This window comes from Esox lucius, chromosome 7, assembly GCF_011004845.1.
Source record: "Esox lucius isolate fEsoLuc1 chromosome 7, fEsoLuc1.pri, whole genome shotgun sequence".
Lineage (NCBI taxonomy): Eukaryota > Metazoa > Chordata > Actinopteri > Esociformes > Esocidae > Esox > Esox lucius.
The window spans coordinates 13,733,590-13,759,276 of record NC_047575.1 but is presented as its reverse complement, the minus strand read 5'-3'; the positions used below and the strand labels follow the sequence as shown (position 1 = coordinate 13,759,276).

The 25,687-nt window shown below is 42.5% G+C and overlaps 1 protein-coding gene across 4 annotated transcripts in view; it reads left to right on the top strand.

Annotated features, from left to right (window-relative positions):
• Nucleotides 1–25,687, top strand: part of gabra3 (gamma-aminobutyric acid type A receptor subunit alpha3) — a 158,029-nt gene that overhangs the window by 107,214 nt on the left and 25,128 nt on the right. For all 4 annotated transcript variants that reach the window (XM_020048670.2, XM_020048669.2, XM_020048672.3 and 1 more), the window contains 3 exons: nt 3,723–3,943; nt 22,323–22,405; nt 25,118–25,261. In XM_020048670.2, the coding sequence (XP_019904229.1) occupies nt 3,723–3,943; nt 22,323–22,405; nt 25,118–25,261 (448 nt within the window). The remainder of the gene's footprint in view (nt 1–3,722; nt 3,944–22,322; nt 22,406–25,117; nt 25,262–25,687) is intronic.

Sequence of the window (25,687 nt, the reverse complement as noted above, 5' to 3'; positions counted from 1 at the left end):
AGTTTGGGATGTTTGGAGATGAGCATTACCGAATGAAATCAAATATTGTGTTATAATAGAATTCAGTCAAATGTACCTCTCCCATTTACCTTCCTGTAGCACATCTGATCACAGCAAATGGGGAATGGCACTTTTGAAAACTGGAATCCAACAGAAAAAGCGTCTAAACAATAAAGTTAGGAATCTGTGGTATTGTATGTTATTATGTGTGGTCTGTAACCTGCATAAAAATTTATATCACACCGCTACAGTCAGTACAATATATTGATGAAGTGTTAATAGCAATATGAAAGCATCACTTTTGTTAACAAGTGAATTGCAGTAGTTGTTTGGGATAAAAAAAAAATTGCAGGTCGGAGGCAGGACACAGACACAGGGAGAATGGAAGACTATTAATAAAAAGAACTGAGGCATCACAGAACTAAAACAACAAATGTTACAAAAGGTACAGAATCCATAGCGTAGGTTTAAGATTTTTTTTATTTACAAATGTCAAGTTAGCAATATAGGTTATATTGTAATTGAATGCCTTGCTCATGTGTTCCTCTGATTGAACACCTACCCTCAGTACTTGAATACCATCATAGAGGTCCAGATCTTTTTACTACTGTCATTGGTGTCACTAACTTCTAGGTTTGGATGGTTCATCACAGCAGCAGGCCCTATAAATTAGCAGGCACAGGTGCAGGGATCAGGATAGTACAATGCACATTACTGTTTTACCAAGTCATAAGTTTAGCTGTCCCCGAAAAGAGGAAGATTTGAAAATGTTGACAGAAATCACTTTTTGTATGTAGGCACCCTCTCCATTTTTTTTTTACTTGGCTGTCTAACTGATAAAAGCCAGGAGTCAAAGCAGGTGTCTTTGCTGATACTGGGTTTTGGTTAGCTTCGCTCAGTCACCCAGGCTGGCCTGTCTTGTTTGAGGGCTTGGCCCATTGATCAGCCAAAGGCTTATAGATAAAAAAAAAAATTACAATAACTTATCTGTTTTTTGTATATAACACCGTGTATTAAAACAATACAATGTTTCCTGCACTGCTTTACTGCAGTGCTTGAATTTACCCAGCCACACCGAAGCAATCTTACATTTTGTCAGAAATGAGAATGTGCAGATCAAACGGTTTCGGAATTAACTTTAAAGACATTTGAGCGACCTAGGTTTGATGTGCAGTGAGCAGATGTAGGTCTATAAAAGCACATGTGGGGTGTCTGATAGTAGGCTAGTAATTATATTAACTGCAATCCAGAGCTATGTTGTTTCTGATTTTTCAGAACCACACACAAAGTCAGCTGTGTTTTTTTATTCTTTGCGAATGGTAACGCTCTGGGTATTATGACACAAATAAACAAAATTTGATCTTTTTACTGAATGACTCGAGAAGATCAGAGTCTGTAAAATTATTTTAACTTAGGCCTACTAATTCTGACTAGGGATCTGACTATTTATTGCTGTATTCAAATAAATCGTCACACTCAGCATGCTGCTTTTTTCAGTTACCACGATAGCCCCCTCCAAGCAGATTTATTGCTTGGAGAAATAATATTTTTAAATTTGAAATGTATCCGCCAGGGTGGCTGGTGAACCAAAATATTTGTTTGTATGTATAGTAGCGTCAATATAAGGGGCAGTACTGGGCCTCGCAGGATAATTGATGCTTCGGCTACATAAAATCCTGTAGGAAACCCTGTATACTGCATATACTGTAAATGGTATATGTTCGTACTAACTGAGCTGTATTGTTGATGTAGATTGAGAAATGTATGGGACCAATGATCATTCCTCCCCTCCTTCCCTCATTACAAAAAGTTGAAGTACTATAAGTACTAAATCATGAGATCAATAATGTATGTAAGTCGCTTTGGATTAGAGTGTCAGTAAAATGACAAAAACAAAAGAAGAAAATAAACTCTCTTGGGAACCGATAATGGCTTAGAAAGCAGATGTTCTGATTTAACATATATATATATAAAGGATTAACAACTCCCCCATGATCATGCCATGTGCTCCAGTGATTGTTTTATACTTCCTGCTTTGACCTGGAACTGTAAGGAAATACAGATAATACTTCACATTATTTAATACATTTTCTAAACAAACAAACAATTTATCAGTTTTTGAACTGATAAATTGACATACATTTTTAATTATTAAAAATTGACATCAGTTTATGAAGACATTCTTTATTTAAATGTATCAAAATAATTCAGAAAATTCCCTTGTACAGTTACCATGGGACATTTTGCATGTTTACTTGAAAGTTTTGGATAAATATCAAATGCTTTTTCATTTAATTCATCTTAAATATTTTCATTATTATTCATTAAAAAAAAATATTTCAAAAATAGCATTTTCACAAGATGCAAATACACTTACCTAAAGGATTATTAGGAACACCTGTTCAATTTCTCATTAATGCAATTATCTAATCAACCAATCACATGGCAGTTGCTTCAATGCATTTAGGGGTGTGGTCCTGGTCAAGACAATCTCCTGAACTCCAAACTGAATGTCAGAATGGGAAAGAAAGGTGATTTAAGCAATTTTGAGCTTGGCATGGTTGTTGGTGCCAGACGGGCCGGTCTGAGTATTTCACAATCTGCTCAGTTACTGGGATTCTCACGCACAACCATTTCTAGGGTTTACAAAGAATGGTGTGAAAAGGGAAAAACATCCAGTATGCGGCAGTCCTGTAGGCGAAAATGCCTTGTTGATGCTGGAGGTCAGAGGAGAATGGGCCGACTGATTCAAGCTGATAGAAGAGCAACTTTGACTGAAATAACCACTCGTTACAAACGAGGTATGCAGCAAAGCATTTGTGAAGCCACAACATGCATAACCTTGAAGCGGATGGGCTACAACAGCAGAAGACCCCACCGGGTACCACTCATCTCCACTACAAATAGGAAAAAGAGGCTACAATTTGCACGAGCTCACCAAAATTGGACAGTTGAAGACTGGAAGAATGTTGCCTGTTCTGATGAGTCTCGATTTCTGTTGAGACATTCAGATGGTAGAGTCAGAATTTGGCGTAAACAGAATGAGAACATGGATCCATCATGCCTTGTTGCCACTGTGCAGGCTGGTGGTGGTGGTGTAATGTTGTGGGGAATGTTTTCTTGGCACACTTTAGGCCCCTTAGTGCCAATTGGGCATCGTTTAAATGCCACGGCCTACCTGAGCATTGTTTCTGACCATGTCCATCCCTTTATGACCACCATGTACCCATCCTCTGATGGCTACTTCCAGCAGGATAATGCACCATGTCACAAAGCTTGAATAATTTCTAATTGGTTTCTTGAACATGACAATGAGTTCACTGTACTGAAATGGCCCCCACAGTCACCAGATCTCAACCCAATTGAGCATCTTTGGGATGTGGTGGAACGGGAGCTTCGTGCCCTGGATGTGCATCCCACAAATCTCCATCAACTGCAAGATGCTATCCTATCAATATGGGCCAACATTTCTAAAGAATGCTTTCAGCACCTTGTTGAATCAATGCCACGTAGAATTAAGGCAGTTCTGAAAGCGATAGGGGGTCAAACACAGTATTAGTATGGTGTTCCTAATAATCCTTTAGGTGAGTGTATGTGTGTGTATTTCTGACATCCCCGATGTCATGGTCTTTGGTAGGCAGGACACGAGGCACAGAGTTCTTGAAGGGAATCATTCCTTTTCTTTTGTCTCCATCTGACTCCATCTCTCCATTTTTCCACAGGAATACACTATCGATGTGTTCTTCCGCCAGAGTTGGAGGGATGAGCGGCTAAAGTTTGATGGGCCCATGCAAGTCTTGCCTCTTAACAACCTCCTCGCCAGTAAGATCTGGACTCCAGATACCTTCTTCCACAATGGAAAGAAATCTGTGGCCCACAACATGACTACACCGAACAAACTGCTACGACTGGTGGACAACGGTACTCTGCTCTACACCATGAGGTGAGCCACGTGAAAGCTCCAAGTCAAATTGGCCTTCCCCTTTTATTCACCTATAGTATGTAGTCCATCACTACCCGCCACCACTGTCTCCTCAAATACAACCACCATACTCATCCCATTAATCAATTACCAGTTGCTTCCATCTGCAAAACCTCATGACATTTCAAAGTCGGTAGTGGCTGGCTAAAAGATCATGGTCTCTATTGTGTATAATATTATCTGACAGGGCTCAAAAGTTTTTGAGGTAGGCAAATAGTGGACTGACGTTAAAACTGAGGAGCTTTGATGAATGAAGGTAATGATTGAATAGTGGATGTCTGGGCCAGGAGCTATCCACAGCAATGTGTCTGATTTCCAGGGGACTATGTGTCCTTTCCCTGCATCCAGTCTTACTCAGCACATGCTTAATAGAGCCAGCCATAGCGTAACTAAGCTATGCCATCCACACTCTTTGTCTAGGTTCTGTCTATAGAACATTTGGACATTTTCACTTAGGGGTGTACTCACTTTTGTTGCCAGCGGTTTAGAAATTAATAGCTGTGTGTTGTGTTATTTTGTGGGGACTGCAAATGTACACTTTTATACAAGCTGTACACTCACTACTTTACATTGTAGCAAAGTGTCATTTCTTCAGTATTGTCACATGAAAAGATATAATCAAATATTAGCAAAAATGTGAGGGGTATACTCACTTTTGTGAGTTACTGTATATTACCAATTCTCAAAGGTATGCAAACTTTTGAGCACAACTATATGTTGCTTATTTATGAAACTAGAACAGATTTCACCTAGCTAGCTACGGTGAAAAGATGTCTGCCACTCAATCTCCTCGTCAAGACATTGGTTTTGGATCGCTTGACATATAGCCCTTAATCAAAATCTGGCTCTTCATTTGGTAATGACGTTTGTCCACAGGGACTCGGGTTGATAATTAAGGTAGCTCTGGGTAGAGAAGCTAATTTGGTTGTGAATTTCATGCTGTAGTTTTCACGTTAAAAGAGTGATGAAACTCCATTATTTTCCCAGCTGGATCTCTTATTATTAGTTCATTTGATGTGACTGTGATTCTCCCGAGGCTGAGAATAACATTTGAATTTGGATGGATTATTAAACGTCCTGTCCGTTTTTCCTTTGCAATCAAAGATGGAACATTTCCATCAAGGACTTTTTGGCTATTCCAGACTGCATTAAAGGAGAAGTTCAGCAATGTTTTCATTTGCTGTTATTTTTGCTCCAGTCTCTTTTGCACCAAAATGAAATACTGTATAGATATATTTATTTGTAGCTAAACTAAATAGTTTTTCTTTGATTAATGTTATGGTCAAATAGCTCACGCATAGATTTGTAAGTTTTTAGTTGTTTTTCCTGGGAAAGTGAAACTACAGGCCATGAGTAACATGATGAAAATGAATCCCACTGGGCCCTCAATAGGATGGTGTTTCAGTTGCTGCCATGCTGTTAGCTGTGTCATTGCAATACCACGGTTTGAATAGTCGGAGGATTAGCTGAGGTGTCCCACGAAGGGTGAAATTGAGGAGAAAATGGGGGTAAATGTTAAAAAAGAATAATAGCACGGATTGGTATCTCTGTTAAAATAATTTTCACCTAATTATAATGTGAGTCAATTGAATCTTCAATGTGACTGCCTTCCACAACAACATCCGGCATGACATATCCAAGTGGACATTTAAGCTAATGCTTAAAAACAGTTGGCGGATAAGAGTTGCTTGGAAAGTGCTAGCTATCATTGTTAGAAAATCTTGAGGTGCTCTGTTCAGTGCAATGAAGTGTGGAGGGTCAATGTGGATATTATCACCTAGAAGGCAAGGCCTAGGAAGTCATGATTAACTGGGTTGGCAGGGAATCCTTGTGGTCAACAGCATAGTGCCAGTAATTGAAAAGTTGCTTGTTCTAATAACCAAGCCGACAAGGTGAAAACCCTCTGAGCAAGACAACTGTAATTGCTCCCAGGCAGTTGCTGTAAATATAAGTACTTACCAGGATACTTCGTTCTTAGCATATTTACCAGGTAATAGAAAAGTTGAGAGCACATACAGTGAGGCAAAAAATTATTTGATCCCCTGCTGATTTTGTACGTTTGCCCACTGACAAACAAATTATCGGTCTATCATTTTAATGGTAGATTTATTTAAACAGTGAGAGACAGAATAACAACAAAAATAATCCAGAAAAACGCATGTCAGAAATGTTATAAATTGATTTTCATTTTAATGAGTGAAATGAGTATTTGACCCCTTGTTGGCAATCATAAAGGTCAGACGTTTCTTGTAGTTGGCCACCAGGTTTGCATACATCTCAGGAGGGATTTTGTCCCACTCCTCTTTGCAGATATGCTTCTTCTTGAGCCACTCCTTGGTTGCCTTGGCTGTGTGTTTTGGGTCATTGTCATGCTGGATTACCCATCCATGACCAATTTTCAATGCCCTGGCTGAAGGAAGGAGGTTCTCACCCAAGATTTGACGGTACATGGCCCCGTCCATCGTCCCCTTTTATGCGGTGAAGTTGTCCTGTCCCCTTAGCAGAAAAACACCCCCAAAGCATAATGTTTCCACCTCCATGTTTGACGGTGGGGATGGTGTTCTTGGGGTCACAGGCAGCATTCCTCCTCCAAACACGGCGAGTTGAGTTGATGCCAAAGAGATTGATTCTGGTCTCATCTGACCACAACACTTTCACCCAGTTCTCCTCTGAATCATTCAGATGTTCATTGGCAAACTTCAGACTGGCCTGTACATGTGCTTTCTTGAGCAGGGGGACCTTGCGGGCGCTGCAGGATTTCAGTCCTTCACGGCGTAGTGTGTTACCAATTGTTTTCTTGGTGACTATGGTCCCAGCTGCCTTGAGATCATTGACAAGATACTCCTGTGTAGTTCTGGGCTGATAACGTTCTCATGATCATTGCAACTTCACGAGGTGAGATCTTGCATGGAGCCCCAGACCGAGGGAGATTGACAGTTCTTTTGTGTTTCTTCCATTTGCGAATAATCGCACCAACTGTTGTCACCGTCTCACCAAGCTGCTTGGCGATGGTCTTGTAGCCCATTCCAGCCTTGTGTAGGCCTACAATCTTGTCCCTGACATCCTTGGACAGCTCTTTGGTCTTGGCCATGGTTTAAGAGTTTGCTCCCAATATCAGCTACCTGTATAAAGGCCACCAGAAATCCTTCTGATTGAGAGGGGATCAAATACTTATTTCACTAATTAAAATGCAAATCAATGTACACTTTTTTACATGCGTTTTTCTATATTTTTTTGTAATTGTTACTGTTGTTGTTATTCTGTCTCTCACTGTTAAAAAAAACGTAACATTAAAATTATAGACTGATCATTTCTTTGTCAGTGGGCAAACGTACAAAATCAGCAGGTGATCAAATAACTTTTTCCCAATATTATCACACAAATTCATTGAGGAACTGAATGAGGTATGCAACTACAGCATTGTAAGACCCAATAAGTGGCTTATGTCCAACCACCCCATCTTCAGATATGACTGCACACATGAATATGTTTCCCCCATGTTTTCCAGGCACATAGACAATTGCTCATTGGCCAATGATATTGTGCCAACACAGTTTTTTTTTGGTTTTGGTTCAGTACAAGCCTGCTTTATCAACAAATATGTACTTGTGATGGTTGACAGCAGTTCAGTTTGGAAAAATTAGCATAGTGATATTAAAAGTTTTTTTGTACTCAGACAATGTCAGATTAAAAAAAAGGTGTTTTAAGAGTGGTGAATTATTACCACATACTTGTATGAATAGTACCAAAGCATCTAAAAAAAAAAGAGAGAAATATATGTACCTTTTATAGAGAACTCATACCAATTATTCCAGTCAGCTTATGATTTGTTTATCTTCCTGGTATCATATTTGCATAGTGTTGTATGGTTGATAAATGAGGTGTTAAAGCAGGACTTCTCAAAATGTTTATCACTGCCACGATGTGTTGACGGTACATGGCTTCCTTACGCACACTATTTTAACACACAAAGTCACGTCATTGAATCTACACCTTATCTGGTGACACAATCAAGCCAAAACCCTTACTCTTTGTAACAAAAATAAAACACATTGTTGCATAGCCTTATATGTACCAAGCGGGTTGAGTCTGACCCATTTAAGAATTGTGGATTGACATTTTGTGGTAAAGTTATTTGGCAATATTTTGTGGTGACATTGTGAGAACAGAGAATGGTATCTAAAACTGTATGCTTGTGTTTCTCAGAATCTGATCTTTACACAAAAGTTATTGGTCTTCACCGTGCTGCCAGTTGTCTCTTTAAAGACAGAAGCATTTCATGGGGAGGGCATTTTTTTCATGAATTAAAGAATAATATATGCACAAACTGCCTGTGATAAATCAGATCTTATTACAATATTGATTACACTTCCATAGAATCCAGCTCTACCAGCTCAGCTGACGCATAGGCATCCTCTAAGCCAGACAGAAAACAGTGTTCCCTTCCTTTGTTTACATAAGACCAAAGCCCTGGTGAAAATTAAAAATACTGTAATGTACTTAGGTTATGCATTTTCATCTGGGTCTGTTGCTTAGCCAACCATGTTAGTGTATTGACACAGGGCTCCATCTAAGTGTCTTGACACAGGGATTCATGTTAGTGTATTGACACAGGGCTCCATGTTAGTGTATTGACACAGGGCTTCATGTTAGTGTCTTGACACAGGGCTCCATGTTAGTGTATTGACACAGGGATTCATGTTAGTGTATTGACACAGGGCTTCATGTTAGTGTCTTGACACAGGGCTTCATGTTAGTGTCTTGACACAGGGCTTCATGTTAGTGTCTTGACACAGGGCTTCATGTTAGTGTCTTGACACAGGGCTTCATGTTAGTGTCTTGACACAGGGCTCCATCTAAGTGTCTTGACACAGGGCTTCATGTTAGTGTCTTGACACAGGGCTCCATGTTAGTGTATTGACACAGGGCTCCATGTTAGTGTATTGACACAGGGCTCCATGTTAGTGTATTGACACAGGGCTCCATGTTAGTGTCTTGACACAGGGCTCCATCTAAGTGTCTTGACACAGGGCTTCATGTTATTGTCTTGACACAGGGCTTCATGTTATTGTCTTGACACAGGGCTTCATGTTATTGTCTTGACACAGGGCTTCATGTTATTGTCTTGACACAGGGCTTCATGTTATTGTCTTGACACAGGGCTTCATGTTATTGTCTTGACACAGGGCTTCATGTTATTGTCTTGACACAGGGCTTCATGTTTATGTATTATCACAGGGCTTCATGTTATTGTCTTGACACAGGGCTTCATGTTATTGTCTTGACACAGGGCTTCATGTTATTGTCTTGACACAGGGTTTAATGTCTGTATCTTGACTCAGAGTTTTATATTAGTGTATTCAGACAATGGGGTCTGCTTTTCTTTTTCCAAAGCAGCATTTAATTAAACCCCTTTCTTGTCTGGTCACAAACAGCTCCAGAAAATATGACAGACGATATTTGTGTGAACTTCCGAGTAGTGTTGTCCGACTTCATTCAGAAAGTCAGATCTAGATCCTCTAAAACCTAACATACTGATTCTGCAGCAGTAACCATGTGTGCAATAGAGGCAATGGCAGGCAGTGTGCTGAGAGAGAGGAGGGGGTGATCAATATGCCACACCAGGGAAAGAAGCTGGTCGTTGTCTTCTAGGTCTGAAAGGTAGTGTGTTGTAGCTCTAAGCCCAGCCACACCGCCAGGCCATCACTGGTCTGATTTAGTCTCGATTGGTCTCCACGAGGACAGGTATTGGCTGGAGGCAGTCATCACCTCTGACATTATGCACCGCCTGTTGGAGATAGAATGCTGCACTGCAGGTTGGTTTGTCAAAGTAAAGCCAGCAGCAGGGAGGAGAGCAGCAATCATCCTAACCCTGGTTTTGAACTGGCCATGTCTCCATTCACGCCAGTTGAAGCCCACTCTAATATCCCTCCACGACCGTGTCTCTCCTCAACCTGTCTGGCTGTCTCACCTGCCCCCAGACGCAGCACTGTTCCAATCCGTAATAATGCCCGTGAAGCAATTTCTGTTTGCGCACCTACAATTAAGACACCTGCGCCTATTTAGACGATCAGTCCTGTGCCCTTGTCATGTTTGCCAAGGATAATGTCCATTTTAATGATGGTGTCGACTGGGAAGAAATAGGCTCCGGTTAGTTTCTGTCATTTATCACAGACGCCCGTCTTTATTCGGCTGTTGGTGCTTGCTAGAAGAAGAGGCGAGATGATCCGGGGCGCAACAGCAACCCCGTGAGCAGCCTGTCGTGCTGTCACGTTTCTGCAGATGTGCCCGTGTAATGGATGTGCTTGAGGGAGCGCCATCCATTATGGGGGAATGGCTGGGCTGACAGCATGGGGGGGGGGGACACAGGTGGTACTGTGGCAAGTGCTCCGCAGTTACAGCCCGCACGCTGAATCACATATGTTCCATGTTGACTGGATGGATGAGGCTCCCTCTGGGTGACTGACGCTCCATTTTGGGCCCTCAAACTGTTTAGAGGTTTCAGATTTTCTTTTTATGCGCGCAGCTTGATTTTGGCAGATTCCATTCAAAATAGAAAAAGTCCCCCGCTTTTTTCAAGTACTGAGTGGGCCACTGCATATATGTTCTGCACCGAACATCTATCTTCTATTTTCCGATTCAGTTTGAAAACGGTAAAGGACATTCTTTTCTGAGAGTATAAGTAATTACAATTAATATCGCCGCTTTTCTTTCGGTACATAACAGTAAAACATCTATTATAAAGTTCTTATACAGTATATTATAGAGCACTATCAACATTTGATGTGTGTCTACATAATTACTTACAGCCCATCTCTATGTTACAAGGTATAACAGGTTCTCACACGGTCTTTCTTCCTCCCACCGTCCCTGTCTCTCTGGGTTATTTTAAGTTCCACTTGACCTCTCAGCGACATTTCCATCCTTCTGTGGCAGTCTGCTGTAGCAGTTTGGTGCCCTGGGATTAGTCCTGTGGTGCACTGCCGGGGAACCCCTTCAGACTGGCTCCAACTCCCTCTCTCTGTCCCCACCAGGGCCCCTCAGTCACCCCTGGCCCCAGACCTGCACCCTGTCTCTGTCCCCAACAGGGCCCCTCAGTCATCCCCTGTCCCCAGACCAGCACCCTGTCTCTGTCCCCAACAGGGCCCCTCAGTCATCCCCTGTCCCCAGACCAGCACCCTGTCTCTGTCCCCACCAGGGCCCCTCAGTCATCCCCTGTCCCCAGACCAGCACCCTGTCTCTGTCCCCACCAGGGCCCCTCAGTCATCCCCTGTCCCCAGACCAGCACCCTGTCTCTGTCCCCACCAGGGCCCCTCAGTCATCCCCTGTCCCCAGACCAGCACCCTGTCTCTGTCCCCACCAGGGCCCCTCAGTCATCCCCTGTCCCCAGACCAGCACCCTGTCTCTGTCCCCACCAGGGCCCCTCAGTCATCCCCTGTCCCCAGACCAGCACCCTGTCTCTGTCCCCACCAGGGCCCCTCAGTCATCCCCTGTCCCCAGGACCAGCACCCTGTCTCTGTCCCCACCAGGGCCCCTCAGTCATCCTCTGGCCCGGGACCAGCACCCTGTCTCTGTCCCCACCAGGGCCCCTCAGTCATCCCCTGTCCCCAGACCAGCACCCTGTCTCTGTCCCCACCAGGGCCCCTCAGTCATCCCCTGTCCCCAGACCAGCACCCTGTCTCTGTCCCCAACAGGGCCCCTCAGTCATCCCCTGTCCCCAGACCAGCACCCTGTCTCTGTCCCCACCAGGGCCCCTCAGTCATCCCCTGTCCCCAGACCAGCACCCTGTCTCTGTCCCCACCAGGGCTCCTCAGTCATCCCCTGTCCCCAGACCAGCACCCTGTCTCTGTCCCCACCAGGGCCCCTCAGTCATCCCCTGTCCCCAGACCAGCACCCTGTCTCTGTCCCCAACAGGGCCCCTCAGTCATCCCCTGTCCCCAGACCAGCACCCTGTCTCTGTCCCCACCAGGGCCCCTCAGTCATCCCCTGTCCCCAGACCAGCACCCTGTCTCTGTCCCCACCAGGGCTCCTCAGTCATCCCCTGTCCCCAGACCAGCACCCTGTCTCTGTCCCCACCAGGGCCCCTCAGTCATCCCCTGTCCCCAGACCAGCACCCTGTCTCTGTCCCCAACAGGGCCCCTCAGTCACCCCTGGCCCAGGACCAGCACTCAATATAGGGGCGCCGGGGGTGAGGATTTAATTGCACATTCAGAGATATAAAAGGCACTCTATTTGGGTGCCTGTTGGCAAAGCCCTGTTACAGAGACGATGGTGATGTATTTACCTTGTGAGGGGGATGAATAGTCACAGGCCAGGCAGAGGAGGCGGGGTTAGCCAAGGCTGTTAAGACGACTGTGGGGGCAGATGAGGGGGTTTCGATGGTTTATGGGCAGGCATGGACTTCTTGTCATTTTAGCTTGCTGACGTAATACACAATTGGAGACGGCTATTAATTGCTGCCTGTGAGTAATTGTTGCACATGGAGGTCCTGAGGTGACCTATAGAGAGCTGCCTTGGAATGGCACGTAATTGGAGGGATGGTGCGTTTTGTTGCCTCTCTCGGTGTGTGCTAGATTCTCTGCAGTTGATTTAGCCACCTGCAAATGACACCTCACCAGGGTCAACAGTATGAAGCGGTGGGTGGGCGTTGAGATCTACTGCAAGGGGCGGGGGTTTGCAATAGGCAGAGGTGCCCTTTATCTCCTCAGCTTTCCTTCTCTGCGGAGGAGAAGAGTTTAGAAAGGGTGTCATTAATTTAAACGCAGCATTTCTTTCCCAAATGGTGTAGAGGCAAAGTCACTGCTTTGCAGTTTAGCTGCGTCATTGTGGCCAGGAGTTCAAATCCAGATCTTGGCAATCTGACAGGCCTGGAGGTTTATCAAAGCCTGGTGTACATTGACTCAGCTGTCTAGGGTTGGTCGGGCCGGCTGCCTTTCATCATCACCCGTGGCAACTGCTTGGGATAGTTCTGGTTGCTGCAAGCTCAGACGTTGTTGGTCAGAGATTGTGCTCTTTTCCCGGCGCGCAAATTCAAGGCAATGTCCTGGTTTGGCATGCCGTGTGGTGAGAAGCAGATGTGCTTTTGAAAAGACATTGTCTCTGTCTTCAACTTTCCCAAACCTACTGGTACATTTATGCGATGAAGCAAAGCCACAAGTGCAAATTGGACTTCACACAATTAGGGTGGTGAGAAAAACACATATATATTTAGTTGTCTTGCTGTGTGTTCTACTGTATATTCTATATAGTCTCCATAATTGTCTGTAAATGTTACTGGCACCAATAACCATGCCATGCTAAAAATTGCTTAAATCACCTTTCTTTCCCATTCTGACATTCAGTTTGGAGTTCAGGAGATTGTCTTTACCAGGATCACACCCCTAAATGCATTGAAGCAACTGCCATGTGATTGGTTGATTAGATAATTGCATTAATGAGAAATTGAACAGGTGTTCCTAATAATCCTTTAGGTGAGTGTATATTGTAATGTATAGTCTACTATCAAGTCTACTGTGTATCCTACTGTACAAGTTACTGTTTACATATCTAATATTATAACTCTGAATTTGATTTGTTACTTACTGTACAAAAATACATTTCTATAAAGACAGGTTATATTTGTGCATATTTTCATTTTAAAGACTGCGGTGATATACAAGTATTAGTAAATCTCCAGTTTTTAAAGGGAATATGGAGTATGTGCCATGATGGAAGCATTGCCTATTGACTGTTCAATGGGTTTCTACGATCCAAGGAGATTTATGTACCTCTGTTACGTGACCACGCAAAGTGCCTTTTGCTTTCTTCTGTCTTATCACTGACCTGCACGTCGGTCTCTGAGGTATTCTAATTTGCTTATGTGGAGGATCAAAACCAAGCATCTTCACTGAATGTTAAGACAGACTCAATAAAGCATACAGATGTAAAAGCATTGTAAAACAGATTGATTGACATTCAGTCTTCTAAGTTCAGGCAGATTTATGCTTATTAATGAAATCAATGTTTTTTGTTCCAGTTGTGTGCTGTGGTAATGAGTATATCATAAGAGATGAGAGAGAGAAAGAGAAGAAAGGAAAAATACCTCTTACCTCAACAAACAGTGTTAAAATTGAAATACCAACACTGCCGATAATTGTGACACGTTTTCTACTCAGAAACATCATGCCATGTTTTAATTTCAGCCAGTCGCACGCAGCACAAAAATAAACATGCAACAACAGGAAATGTGAATTGTTATGTGGATTATAATTAATTTATATTTTTTAGTAGTTGATACAATTTCCCTTAGGACAAATTCAACTTTCAAACCTTGAATAGACTAGAACTTGCCCGGCAGGAAAATCCCTACAACAGAAGGATGATTGAATTAAGATATGGCATCTGTAATTGATCATGATGTGTGAGTATGTTTAAAGGATTAAATGATTGATTAAATTAAGATATGGCATCTGTAATTGATCATGATGTGTGAGTATGTTTAAAGGATTAAATGATTGATTAATTTAAGATATGGCATCTGTAATTGATCATGATGTGTGAGTATGTATAAAGGACTGACAACACAATCATACAATGACAGATATCATTGAGTCCGCTGGCCTCCTAGTAATGATTTTTGTATGTACTCTTGTCCCGGGAAAGTTCATTGTTTAATAGACATGTAAAGTGGCTTTTGACTGAATTCTTCATGGCAGTCCATTCGGTACTAGAGGTGAAAGTTCTATGTTAAATGGAGTTTGGTGTATAAATTATATATTTTCTGTCAGACCCTTTTTTCTTTTTTTTTTTTGCTTGTAAGATACCAAAAATACAGATAACCAGTTAGATTACAACAACCAGCCAGCTCGCCAAATATTCCCTTGGAGAACCAGTAGGCTGATGCAATAAGTGAAAACAATTTATCTAACTAGGGATAGATAGCATAATTTTACAAAGCAACACGAGCTACCCATTTTGCTTTCATTCTGAAATAAGTTAATGCGTCCAATACCATAGTTAGTTTAGACTTAAAATTGAGATGTGACTGGGTGTTAACTAGGCTACCAACCAAACGACCATCATGCCAGGAGCTATAGCTAGCTAACTGCTTATTTAAGCTAGATAACTGCTTAATTCTTGACAGGAGCATGTCTATGCAAGTATGCATTTACTCTGTTTCTAATGCCTAACTAATATAGAAGATGCGTTGTATGTATATTTACCTATGACAGTTGGGCTGCCACTGGTGGAGTCTTCGCTGGTTGAACAGTAGTTATTTTCCATTCACACAGATTCAGGTTGAATAACATTCTCATACTCTAAATGATGTCAAGCATCTCTGTGTCCACAGATTTTCAGTGGCTTTTTAAAGTCCTGCAAAGTGGCGAAAAAGAATATTAACCACTGCTGCCTTTTTCCTAGGAGTTTTGTCTAATTGGAGCCCAGGGGTCCATTTTAATGATGTTTGTACACTCTGAAGCATAAAGCCCTAGCATACTGTTCATGTTTTATAATCACCATTACCAACGGGAGCGGTGGACACAGAAACAACACACTAACTCTCTAACTGTTTGTGAACCTGCAAAAGAGTTGGTTGAGACGTGCTAAAGAATTATGGCAGAAAACATGCAGCATGTTAAGTATTAGAGACTGAGAGAGTGTTCTCCAGAACATACGTCTCAGAAGTGTGAAGTGCTTTGTGCACCACATTTAGCTAACAGCTGATGTACAACTGTAGTGGGAGAGTAACAGTGAAAGAGGGTTTGGCTTGGCTGTTAGGTGCCGCACTGATTGGCTGTGTGAATGTTTAACCTTGACACAGATGGAAATAAAGTCAAAGTCTGTTCAGGGAAACTGTCTCTGCTGTTTTCCAGCTTGCCTCTTGATTGACACACCTCTGGGCGTTTTGTGGGATGTCGGTAGGGCCTAATGAGACCATGCAGGGAGGGGAGCACTGGGCACGGAGGACATGGGTTGGGGAGTGTTGGTTCCCATGACGCCGCTCATTTGGCCACAGCGGTGACTGACACATTTTGTAACTGGACATTTCATGCTCTGTTAGCTGCTCGGCCACCTCATAATTGACGTGGCGTGTGCTTGAGCTGAGCTCAGCCTGGTTTTAGATTCGAGGAGCTTCTTCTAATCTCCTCTTCTGTTTATTTCTTGTTGAGTGAGGTTTCACAGTGTTAACTGGTGAGAGGGAGGCTAGGGTGTTTTCTTTGCTTTCAGTGTAATCGTTTTACCTCTCTGTGTGATTTGTGTAAGGAAAAGCACCTGCCAAGCAGATGTCCAGAGGACCGTAGTGTTAATTCTATCCAGAAATTACTGTAGTTCAACATAATACTGCAAATCAAGTCATTTCTGGTATGAATCTCCTTTTCAAACACTGATTCAAGGTGCCATTTTTGGTGACCTTTTTGCTCTGACCTTTTGCACAGTTCAGAAGTTGTCCATTGTGAAAGGGGTTGATGTGAAGTCCACTCTTACACCTGCAGTTCACCGAAGCGGACAACAGTTATGGAATAGACTGAATTCAGCAATTCCTGTCCTTGGCTCTCACGTCATTATGTGCATATTATACCACTAGCCAAAGGAATGTTTCCTCTTTAGAGCTCTGGTTGACTTGTGTACTTGTTCATCCTGTGATTTCTACTATTTTCTTTAGTGTGCAACATGAACTGCTGTACTTTACCCTGATCGCTCCTGTTTGAATCAGTGAATAATGTCTTACTCTATAATTCAGCTGCTCTTCTGTATAGAAGGGGAATCTTGTTGGAGAGAGCAGTTTTTTTTTGTTTTGAATGAAGTGCTATAGTAAAGGACAAATATGTCACTCAAGATGACAAATAAATACAGCACTATTCCAGGTTTCTAAGCTACAACATCCTGATGCACAGTAACACAATAAAACCCACTGAGCTGGTCAACCACACAGCCCACTAAGCTAGCCAAACATTAAGACTACCTACCCAATCCTCACTGAGACTATGTTTGCAGTCAGGGTTGTGGTTAATTACCATCATAGTTACCCTGATATTCTTTCCATTTCAATATGCATCGCAATTCTGGCTGGCAGTAAATTAATTGTGTGCTCAGAGAGTAGCACAGTGCGATTCAGAGTGTTTCTGCAATTCACTGTTGACAACCCTAATTACAGTGAGGTTCTATTGAACTAATTGCTGTGCGTTGTTACAACTCAGAGATTTTGTGCTCTAGGCCCATGACAGGACATCTGAATCCTAGGAAGAGAATTGCAGGGAAGAGCCTTTGTTGGATAGTAATACCGTTAGCCTTGACTTTGCTTTGAGGATAATAGCAAACCTGTAAAAATGTAATGGCTTTTCTGATCCTATGACCTTAGCTTTGCGAAATATCTGTATGTGCTTGCATAGTCAGACTTCAGCAGATATAACACTAGCCACGTATACCCTGAGGTTCAGAAAATGTGGGATATTTTATGTTGACCTTGACGAAAGGTCACCAATTCGTTCGGCTGCATTTGACTTTGGAATGTCCCCTTGGTTGACACCAGGTTCACTCAGTAACCTTTCATAATATTTAAAAGCTTGTTTGTACGCCGTCACATCTTGTCGACCTCCCTTCTCTCCCAGAGGGATCTTCCTGAAGCTGTCCATATGCTTACCAGCCAAACCAAATCATGCGGCATGACAACATTTTGTGACGTTTCGGTCCACTTTGGTGTTCGGCTTTAATTTCATATGTTCGCCCACAAATCCTCTTTTGCAGCAAGCCAAAGTTAATTTTGCCAACGTCTGTGCTCCTTGCGATTGGGCAACACTACTAAACGTAGTAGGGTGGGAAACTATGGAAACAATTCTTCAATGAAGTGCTTATTTCCATCCGTTCATTCACATTTGTATATGACATACTGTACCAAAAACCATAGTTGAGGAAGTCAAATGAGATTCTCTGTGAAAACATAAACATTTATATATCTCTATTCATCTTACAATAATTGAGATGCTTTTACCATTACTGTAAATGTCTAAATGCTACGTTACACTTTCATATTGTTGCTAATGTATCATATGAGGGACAAACGGTAGCGTTGACACTTTTCTCGTTTGTCAAGCAAAAGTGTGTCAGGCACAGATGTTTGCTTTGCCTGGTCGGGTACAGCTGGGAGCAAATCAAACGTAGTCTGCAGGCGCCTTTTGGGGGAAGTGGAATGTTTTTTTCCCCACAATGTAGCAGGAGGTGTCATCATTAGAGTAGAGTATGGTCTCACCAGGGATTCCCAACATGGGGAGGGAGAGACCCATCGATCATGATCCAGAGTCCCCAGATATGAAGATAAGCATGATGAACAATCCTCCATAGACTGACAGTAGATCTCTCACTTTTCACCTGGAGTCGGAAGAGTCTCTCAGCGCCAGACAGAGGTCCAGTGTCGGCGTGTGTTGGGACCATTTGTTCCCTGTGAGGTGTATGAAATGTCAAGGTGAAAATGTATTATTCCAAAGAGAGCAGAAGTGATAGATTGACAGGATGACATGCAGACTCAGGCAGTCCTTTCAGGAAGCTGTGAATCAGCTAAACAGAACTCTGATTCAGAATGCCAGAGCTCCAGCTTTTCGAACTCATCTTCTCCAGCGACGAGGTACAGTGGGGAGAACAAGTATTTGATACACTGCCGATTTTTCGGGTTTTCCTACTTACAAAGCATGTAGAGATTTGTAATTTTTATCATAGGTACATTTCAACTGTGAGAGACTGAATCTAAAACAAAAATCAAGAAAATCACATTGTATGATTTTTATATAATTCATTTGCATTTTACTGCATGACGTAAGTATTTGATCACCTACCAACCAGTAAGAATTCCGGCTCTCACAGACCTGTTAGTTTTTCTTTAAGAAGCCCTCCTGTTCTCCACTCATTACCTGTATTAACTGCACCTGTTTGTACTCGTTACCTGTATAAAAGACACCTGTCCACACACTCAATCAAACAGACTCCAACTTCTCCACAATGGCCGAGACCAAAGAGCTGTGTAAGGAAATCAGGGATATAATTGTAGACCTGCACAAGAATGGGATGGGCTACAAAACAATAGGCAAGCAGCTTGGTGAGAAGGCAACAACTGTTGGCGCAATTATAAGAAAATGGAAGAAGTTCAAGATGACGGTCAATCTCCCTTGGTCTGGGGCTCCATGCAAGATCTCACCTCTTGGGGCATCAATGATCATGAGGAAGGTGAGGGATCAGCTCAGAACTACACGGCAGGACCTGGTCAATGACCTGAAGAGAGCTGGGACCACAGTATCAAAGAAAACCATTAGTAACACACTACGCTGTCATGAATTAAAATCCTGCAGCACACGCAAGGTCCCCCTGCTCAAGCCAGCACATGTCCAGGCCCGTCTGAAGTTTGCCAATGACCATCTGGATGATCCAGAGGAGGATTGGGACAAGGTCATGTGGTCTGATGAGACAAAAATAGAGCTTTTTGGTCTAAACTCCACTCGTCGTGTTTGGAGGAAGAAGAAGGATGAGTACAACCCCAAGAACACCATCCCAACCATGAAGCATGGAGGTGGAAAGGGGACAGGACGACTGCAGCGTATTGAGGGGAGGATGGATGGGGCCATGTATTGCGAGATCTCGGCCAACAACCTCCTTCCCTCAGTAAGAGCATTGAAGATGGGTCGTGGCTGGGTCTTCTAGCATGACAACGACCCAAAACACACAGCCATGGCAACTAAGGAGTGGCTTCGTAAGAAGCATCTCAAGGTCCTGGAGTGGCCTAGCCAGTCTCCAGACCTGAACCCAATAGAAAATCTTTGGAGGGAGCTGAAAGTCCGTATTGCCCAGCAACAGCCCCAAAACCTGAAGGATCTGGAGAAGGTCTGTATGGAGGAGTGGGCCAAAATCCCTGCTGCAGTGTGTTTAAACCTGGTCAAGAACTACAGGAAACATATGATCTCTGTAATTGCACTGTAAGGTTTCTGTACCAAATATTAAGTTCTGCTTTTCTGATGTATCAAATACTAAAATGCAAATGGGATTATATAAAAATCATACAATGTGATTTTCTGGATTTTTGTTTTAGATTCCGTCACTCACATTTGAAGAGTACCTATGATCAAAATTACAGACTTCTACATGCTTTGTAAGTGGGAAAACCTGCAAAATCGGTAATGTATCAAATACTTGTTCTCCCCACTGTAGCTGGGTATAATGGGAGAATTTTTCAGGAGTGAGTGGAGTAGAACTGCGAATAAAGGGGGTAGGGTGGGTGAAGTGGAAAACACCTCTCTCCCAGGTCGTCCTGGAGCCCTGACAGAGACAAGGTACTACCAGCTCTAGCGATTTCACAGGGATCGATGCAGCGCTTTTTCGCGAGGCAGGAGAATGAGGGGTAGGCCCCACGAGGCCATTTTGACCGTGGTTCCCTGGGCAGACGGACTCACACACACGCACATTCACACTTCACACACACAGGAAGGCCATTAATTAATGCCAGCAGCAAAGGGTTCTTCTTCCTCCAAGTGTAGTTAATTTGCAAGGCCAAGAGAATCATAACCATTATGGTTGAAAACTTCCCAGGAGGTAAAATCCTTTATCTCATTCAACGCTTAAGAGTGGTGGGACTGTGTAGAGTTTGACAAGTATTGCTCATAATATCTAGTTGGCAAGAGGGAGGGGCCATTACTCAGTCACAGTAGTGTTCAACTAGATCCTGGTGTACGACAGTTTATAATCAACAAAATTGTTCTTTCAATGTTTTTTTTCATTATTTTTATATTGTGAATTTATACAATTCCTGCATATTTTAATTGGACCCTTATGCATAGTCCTTTTGACACAGAAATCAATAATTCGTACTATTCGAAATAACCTGATCGAACCAAAACAGAAAATAAGAAAAGAGGTCAACACATGAGAAAACAATGACTCACAACTCACAACATGGAGTGGATACAACTCCCAACAACCACCTTGGTAAGAAGTCCATTTGGGAGATGTGATGGATAAGGTGGTGAACAAATGTTGTTTTTCAGAGTTTCTATCCCCTAAAATATACTTTTCACTTCCATATATATTTCTATTCCTTACATATGTCTTTGCCAAGTAGGAGTGTTTTGCAGTTTCTTATCCTGGTTGCAGTGATAAAGAGGTCCAACAGGACCCATAGTTCTCTGTCTAAAGAAGGCCCTTATAGAATGACCTGTGGACAATGATCGATGACCTCCTGAAGTAATGTTTATAGTCTACCATTAGTCATGCCGTGTCATGTGGAATGGTAAAAGTGAGTTGGTGGGGAGAGCAGTACAGTACTGGCAGCGTCATCATTTGGCGTGCGGTGTGATAAGCCCAAGCAGATGTCACTCTCATCCCATCACAGCTGATTGATTCGCGGACCTACGTCCTCTTGGAGTGGAGTAGATGTGCCGTGGATCAGCAGGTCAATATCCAATCAACCGGATGAGGAGGCTGCAGGAGAGCACATAGTCTGGCTGCTCCACAGGTATCCAGAGCAAGGAGGCCAGTCTGTCCTTACCAGACTAGTGGAGGTAGGGAGTAGACGCTCTGAGCTCTGCTGATGGAAAAATGCACAAATCCCTGGCAACTATAGCTGTCCTGAACAGGCAGAGTGACGGCCAGAGACACCACAGTACGTGACCGTTTCACACTCGCGTCACCCGTCCCCCCGCCCTTCATTCTCCTTTCAGCAAAACCCCAAATGTCAGCTCAGTCTCAACTGTGGTATATCTCTGGCATCGGGACAGGACAACGTCGGCTGGCCCGAAGGAGACGTGGTGGTGGATACACTAACTGTATTCAGATACAGAGGAAAGAATGCCCTGTCATTTAAAAAATGATGGTACCCTATATCTCTCATGATCCGACAGATGCGTAAAATCCGCAGCGTAAATTATAGTTTCTCATCAGGATTATGTAGATTTTATCCTCTTTTGAGTTGTAGTCAAGGCGTGTGCCTTTAGCCCACATATGTCGATGAGAAAGGCTGAAACTGTTCTGGTTCTGATCCTGGTTCTTCTACTTACATGTACGGAACCAGCACTTCATTGGCCATGCAACTTTAGTTCTTGGTAAAATGAGATGTGTCTGTTGAAGCACAGGGTGCCCGAGTGAGAGGCATAGAATCGTTCATAACGGTGTTCAGTAATGCTTTGAGAAGACACCGTAGAGATGCCACTGCTTTGCCCTTTGAAAAGACGCTGTGTGGAACTTGTCAAATGAAAAGGATGTTTGGACCGCGTGGCTTTAACCTCCAGCATGTGTTGCTTCTGTTTGACAAATGTCATGCAGGGCTTAAGACTGGTGTTCATAATCCAGTCTGTCCGCTAACATGGTTGTTTCCCTCTCTGACCAGGCTGACCATCCACGCCGAGTGTCCCATGCACCTAGAGGACTTCCCCATGGACGCCCATGCTTGTCCGCTGAAGTTTGGCAGCTGTAAGTCTCCATCGACTGGCTGTTCCACTCCGGCCCGAGCTTAGAATCCACACAATCTGGCCGCAGCACACTGTACATGTTTTGATGAAATCTGATTGATCGTCATGAAAAAAAGAACACTGAAAACCTCTCTTTCAAAACCCTCCTATTAAACTATGGTAGTTATATAAGACTATCGTCACAAAGATAATATTGTCTAGTTTCATTTTTTTTCTTTTCTGTTTTTGTTTAGTCAATTATCGTCTCATCAACTGCCACTGAAAAATAGGTCTTTAACAAATATTTTGACGATATTAACACTGCCACCGCTTTTAATGGAGTGTGTGAATTGTGTGTAACACAAAAGGACAAAAGAGGCCTTGCCATTAGTTGTTATCCCTCCATTCCACTCTGCTCCTATAACAAAAACTCCCGCTCAGGCGTTTAAGTTATTGTTCCTAGAAATAAAAACCAGTGACCTGTTAAAGGTCAGAGTGGCTCAGCATTGGTCAGGAAATTGTGGATAAAACATCAGTTGACCAATAAAACAAAAGAAAACCATTCAGGGATATTCATGCAGTGCTCTTATTGGTAGACCGCCACGGTGCCTTCTTTGCATTTATATCAATGGAAATCTGCTGGAAAACCCAGGAACAATCACCTCCTTAACGCAATGGCATGTTTAGCAAGTAATTAGCAGTCTTCTTAGAGCCCTGCCGTGTCACAGGCAATCTGCTGTGCGCTGCTTGCCCCAATCAGCGCTCTTTTACATGCAATTTATTTTCATTGGAAATGGCACAGCAATCACAAACAATGTAGACTCCATACAAGCTCCACTACCAGCTGAAGACACCAGAGGTTTCTTTTGTTTTTTCCCCCTAATTATTCATATAGGGTCAATAATACATACCTCTATAGTTATTTGTGTAGGGTCAATAATGTTCAGCTCTCTAGTTATTTATATAGGGTCAATAATGTACAGCTCTCTAGTTATTTATATAGGGTCAATAATGTACAGCTCTCTAGTTATTTATATAGGGTCAATAATGTACAGCTCTCTAGTTATTTATATGGGGTCTATTATATTCAGCTCTCTAGTTGTTTATATAGGGTCAATGTAGAACTAATAGCAGAATAGATTTTCTTTGAATGTACTTTAAGACAATGGGCAGCTACCGAGCACTCTCTCTCCAACTTCCTGAATTGAATGAGTACAACTTATTACTTCAATTAAATATTTCAAAGCTTTGAATAGCAGGGCCGGCTCTTTATTGGGCACTGAATGTGTTTGACATAGCTGACCTTCTCTGTAGAGCGGAGCCAGGAATGTGACCACACAGAGTATTTTCTTTATAAACAGATAAAGCTATAGAACACACATGAGGACAGAATAATACCCTTCATTATCAAATTACAGTTGTTAAAGATGAAGAGGCATTCAAGTAGTTGCATTAGCTGTTTTGATTAATGGTCTCCCATGAGAATAAAACAACTTCTCTGTGGCTATCAAAATGTAATTAGTAAACCTCAGGCAGATGTGAATGATGTTTCCTGGGCTAAGATCTTTTCTCCCTTTTCTGTCTCCACTTCTACTGTATCTTTGACAAGAGTGCGTGTATGCATGAGCGTGTTATTCATGAAATGCTTAAAAGCTCATTTCCATACGGGTGACCTTGTGGATGTTAAGTTGCATGTTAATGACATATATTATTCCTCATGCGGATGAACTTTTAGTTCAAGGTGCCAAATCTATAAACTAATCAAAACTCACGGCCGCCTGTTTTTATTAACATTTCATTGAAATAGACTTAATTAGTATTCATTCGTTGTCTGTCCGTCCCCCTACTAACCATGGCCACGTTTCTGGTGAACTCATGAGGGCCTTCGCAATGTTTGTCTGATATTGTGATGCAATCATTTTCATGATATTGCAGAATGTTCATTCAAATGTGACTAACGGATGTGGCTCGTGCACTGGAATGTATTTTTTGTAATGGATACAGTAAAGAGGTCACTGGAACTCAACCCAAACCACTGAATTGGAACATGCAAACGTGTGAGGAAAAGATCAGATACCTTGTATACATGTATGTAATGGGGAAAAAAATAGGTTTTGTCACTATGGATGTGTACTCTAATAAAAAGCATACATGTAATCGTCACCATTCAACTGCGATACAGCTTAAAATGACTGACTACCACAAAGAGAATTGGATTCTAACTATGCTACCAGCTTATACAAATAGAAGGTAGCATTTCGGAGTGACTGGAAAGAAGGAAAACCTCTAAATTTCATGCAGTTAAAACAGCTAAAAATGAAAATCAGATTGGAGTAACCACATTGTGGCTCTGTAATGACATGCAAACCATTAAGTATTTGACAGATATCCACTTTTTTTTAGGTTGATGCAATAATTTCTATCCTCCACACTCTGATTCCATTCAGCTATTTAGCACAATCTGTGTTGATTCAACAAATCAAAGCACATTTGAACACCTCTGTTGCCATTATCAGAATCAGCCATTGGTAGACCTGTTGCATTGTGGGAAATAGGGGCTGGTAATACTCACTCGGCATGGAGACAGCTGTTTATTACTCCCATTCATTTTCTCTGTCTCTAACTTTCTGGGTGTGTGTGTCTATCTGTCAATGTTCAACCCACTCCCAACCCATCTCCCTCTCTTTTTCTCTCGCTCTCTCCCACTGCCCCCCCTTCTCTTTCCCTCTCACAGATGCATATACCAACAATGAGGTTATCTATCTGTGGACTAAAGGAGCTGAGGACTCTGTAGTTGTAGCAGCAGACGGCTCAAGGCTAAACCAATATGACCTACTGGGCCACGTTATTGGGAAAGAATCCATGAGTTCCAGCACAGGTACCCACATAACAAAGCATTACTAATAATACAACATGAAGTGCAGTGAAAACAGCTAGTAAACCTCAGGCAGGGACCCACATAACAAAGCATTACTAATAATACAACATCCAGCACAGGTACCCACATAACAAAGCATTACTAATAATACAACATCCAGCACAGGTACCCACATAACAAAGCATTACTAATAATACAACATCCAGCACAGGTACCCACATAACAAAGCATTACTAATAATACAACATGAAGTGCAGTGAAAAAAGCTAGTAAACCTCAGGCAGGGACCCACATAACAAAGCATTACTAATAATACAACCTCCAGCACAGGTACCCACATAACAAAGCATTACTAATAATACAACATCCAGCACAGGTACCCACATAACAAAGCATTACTAATAATACAACATCCAGCACAGGTAC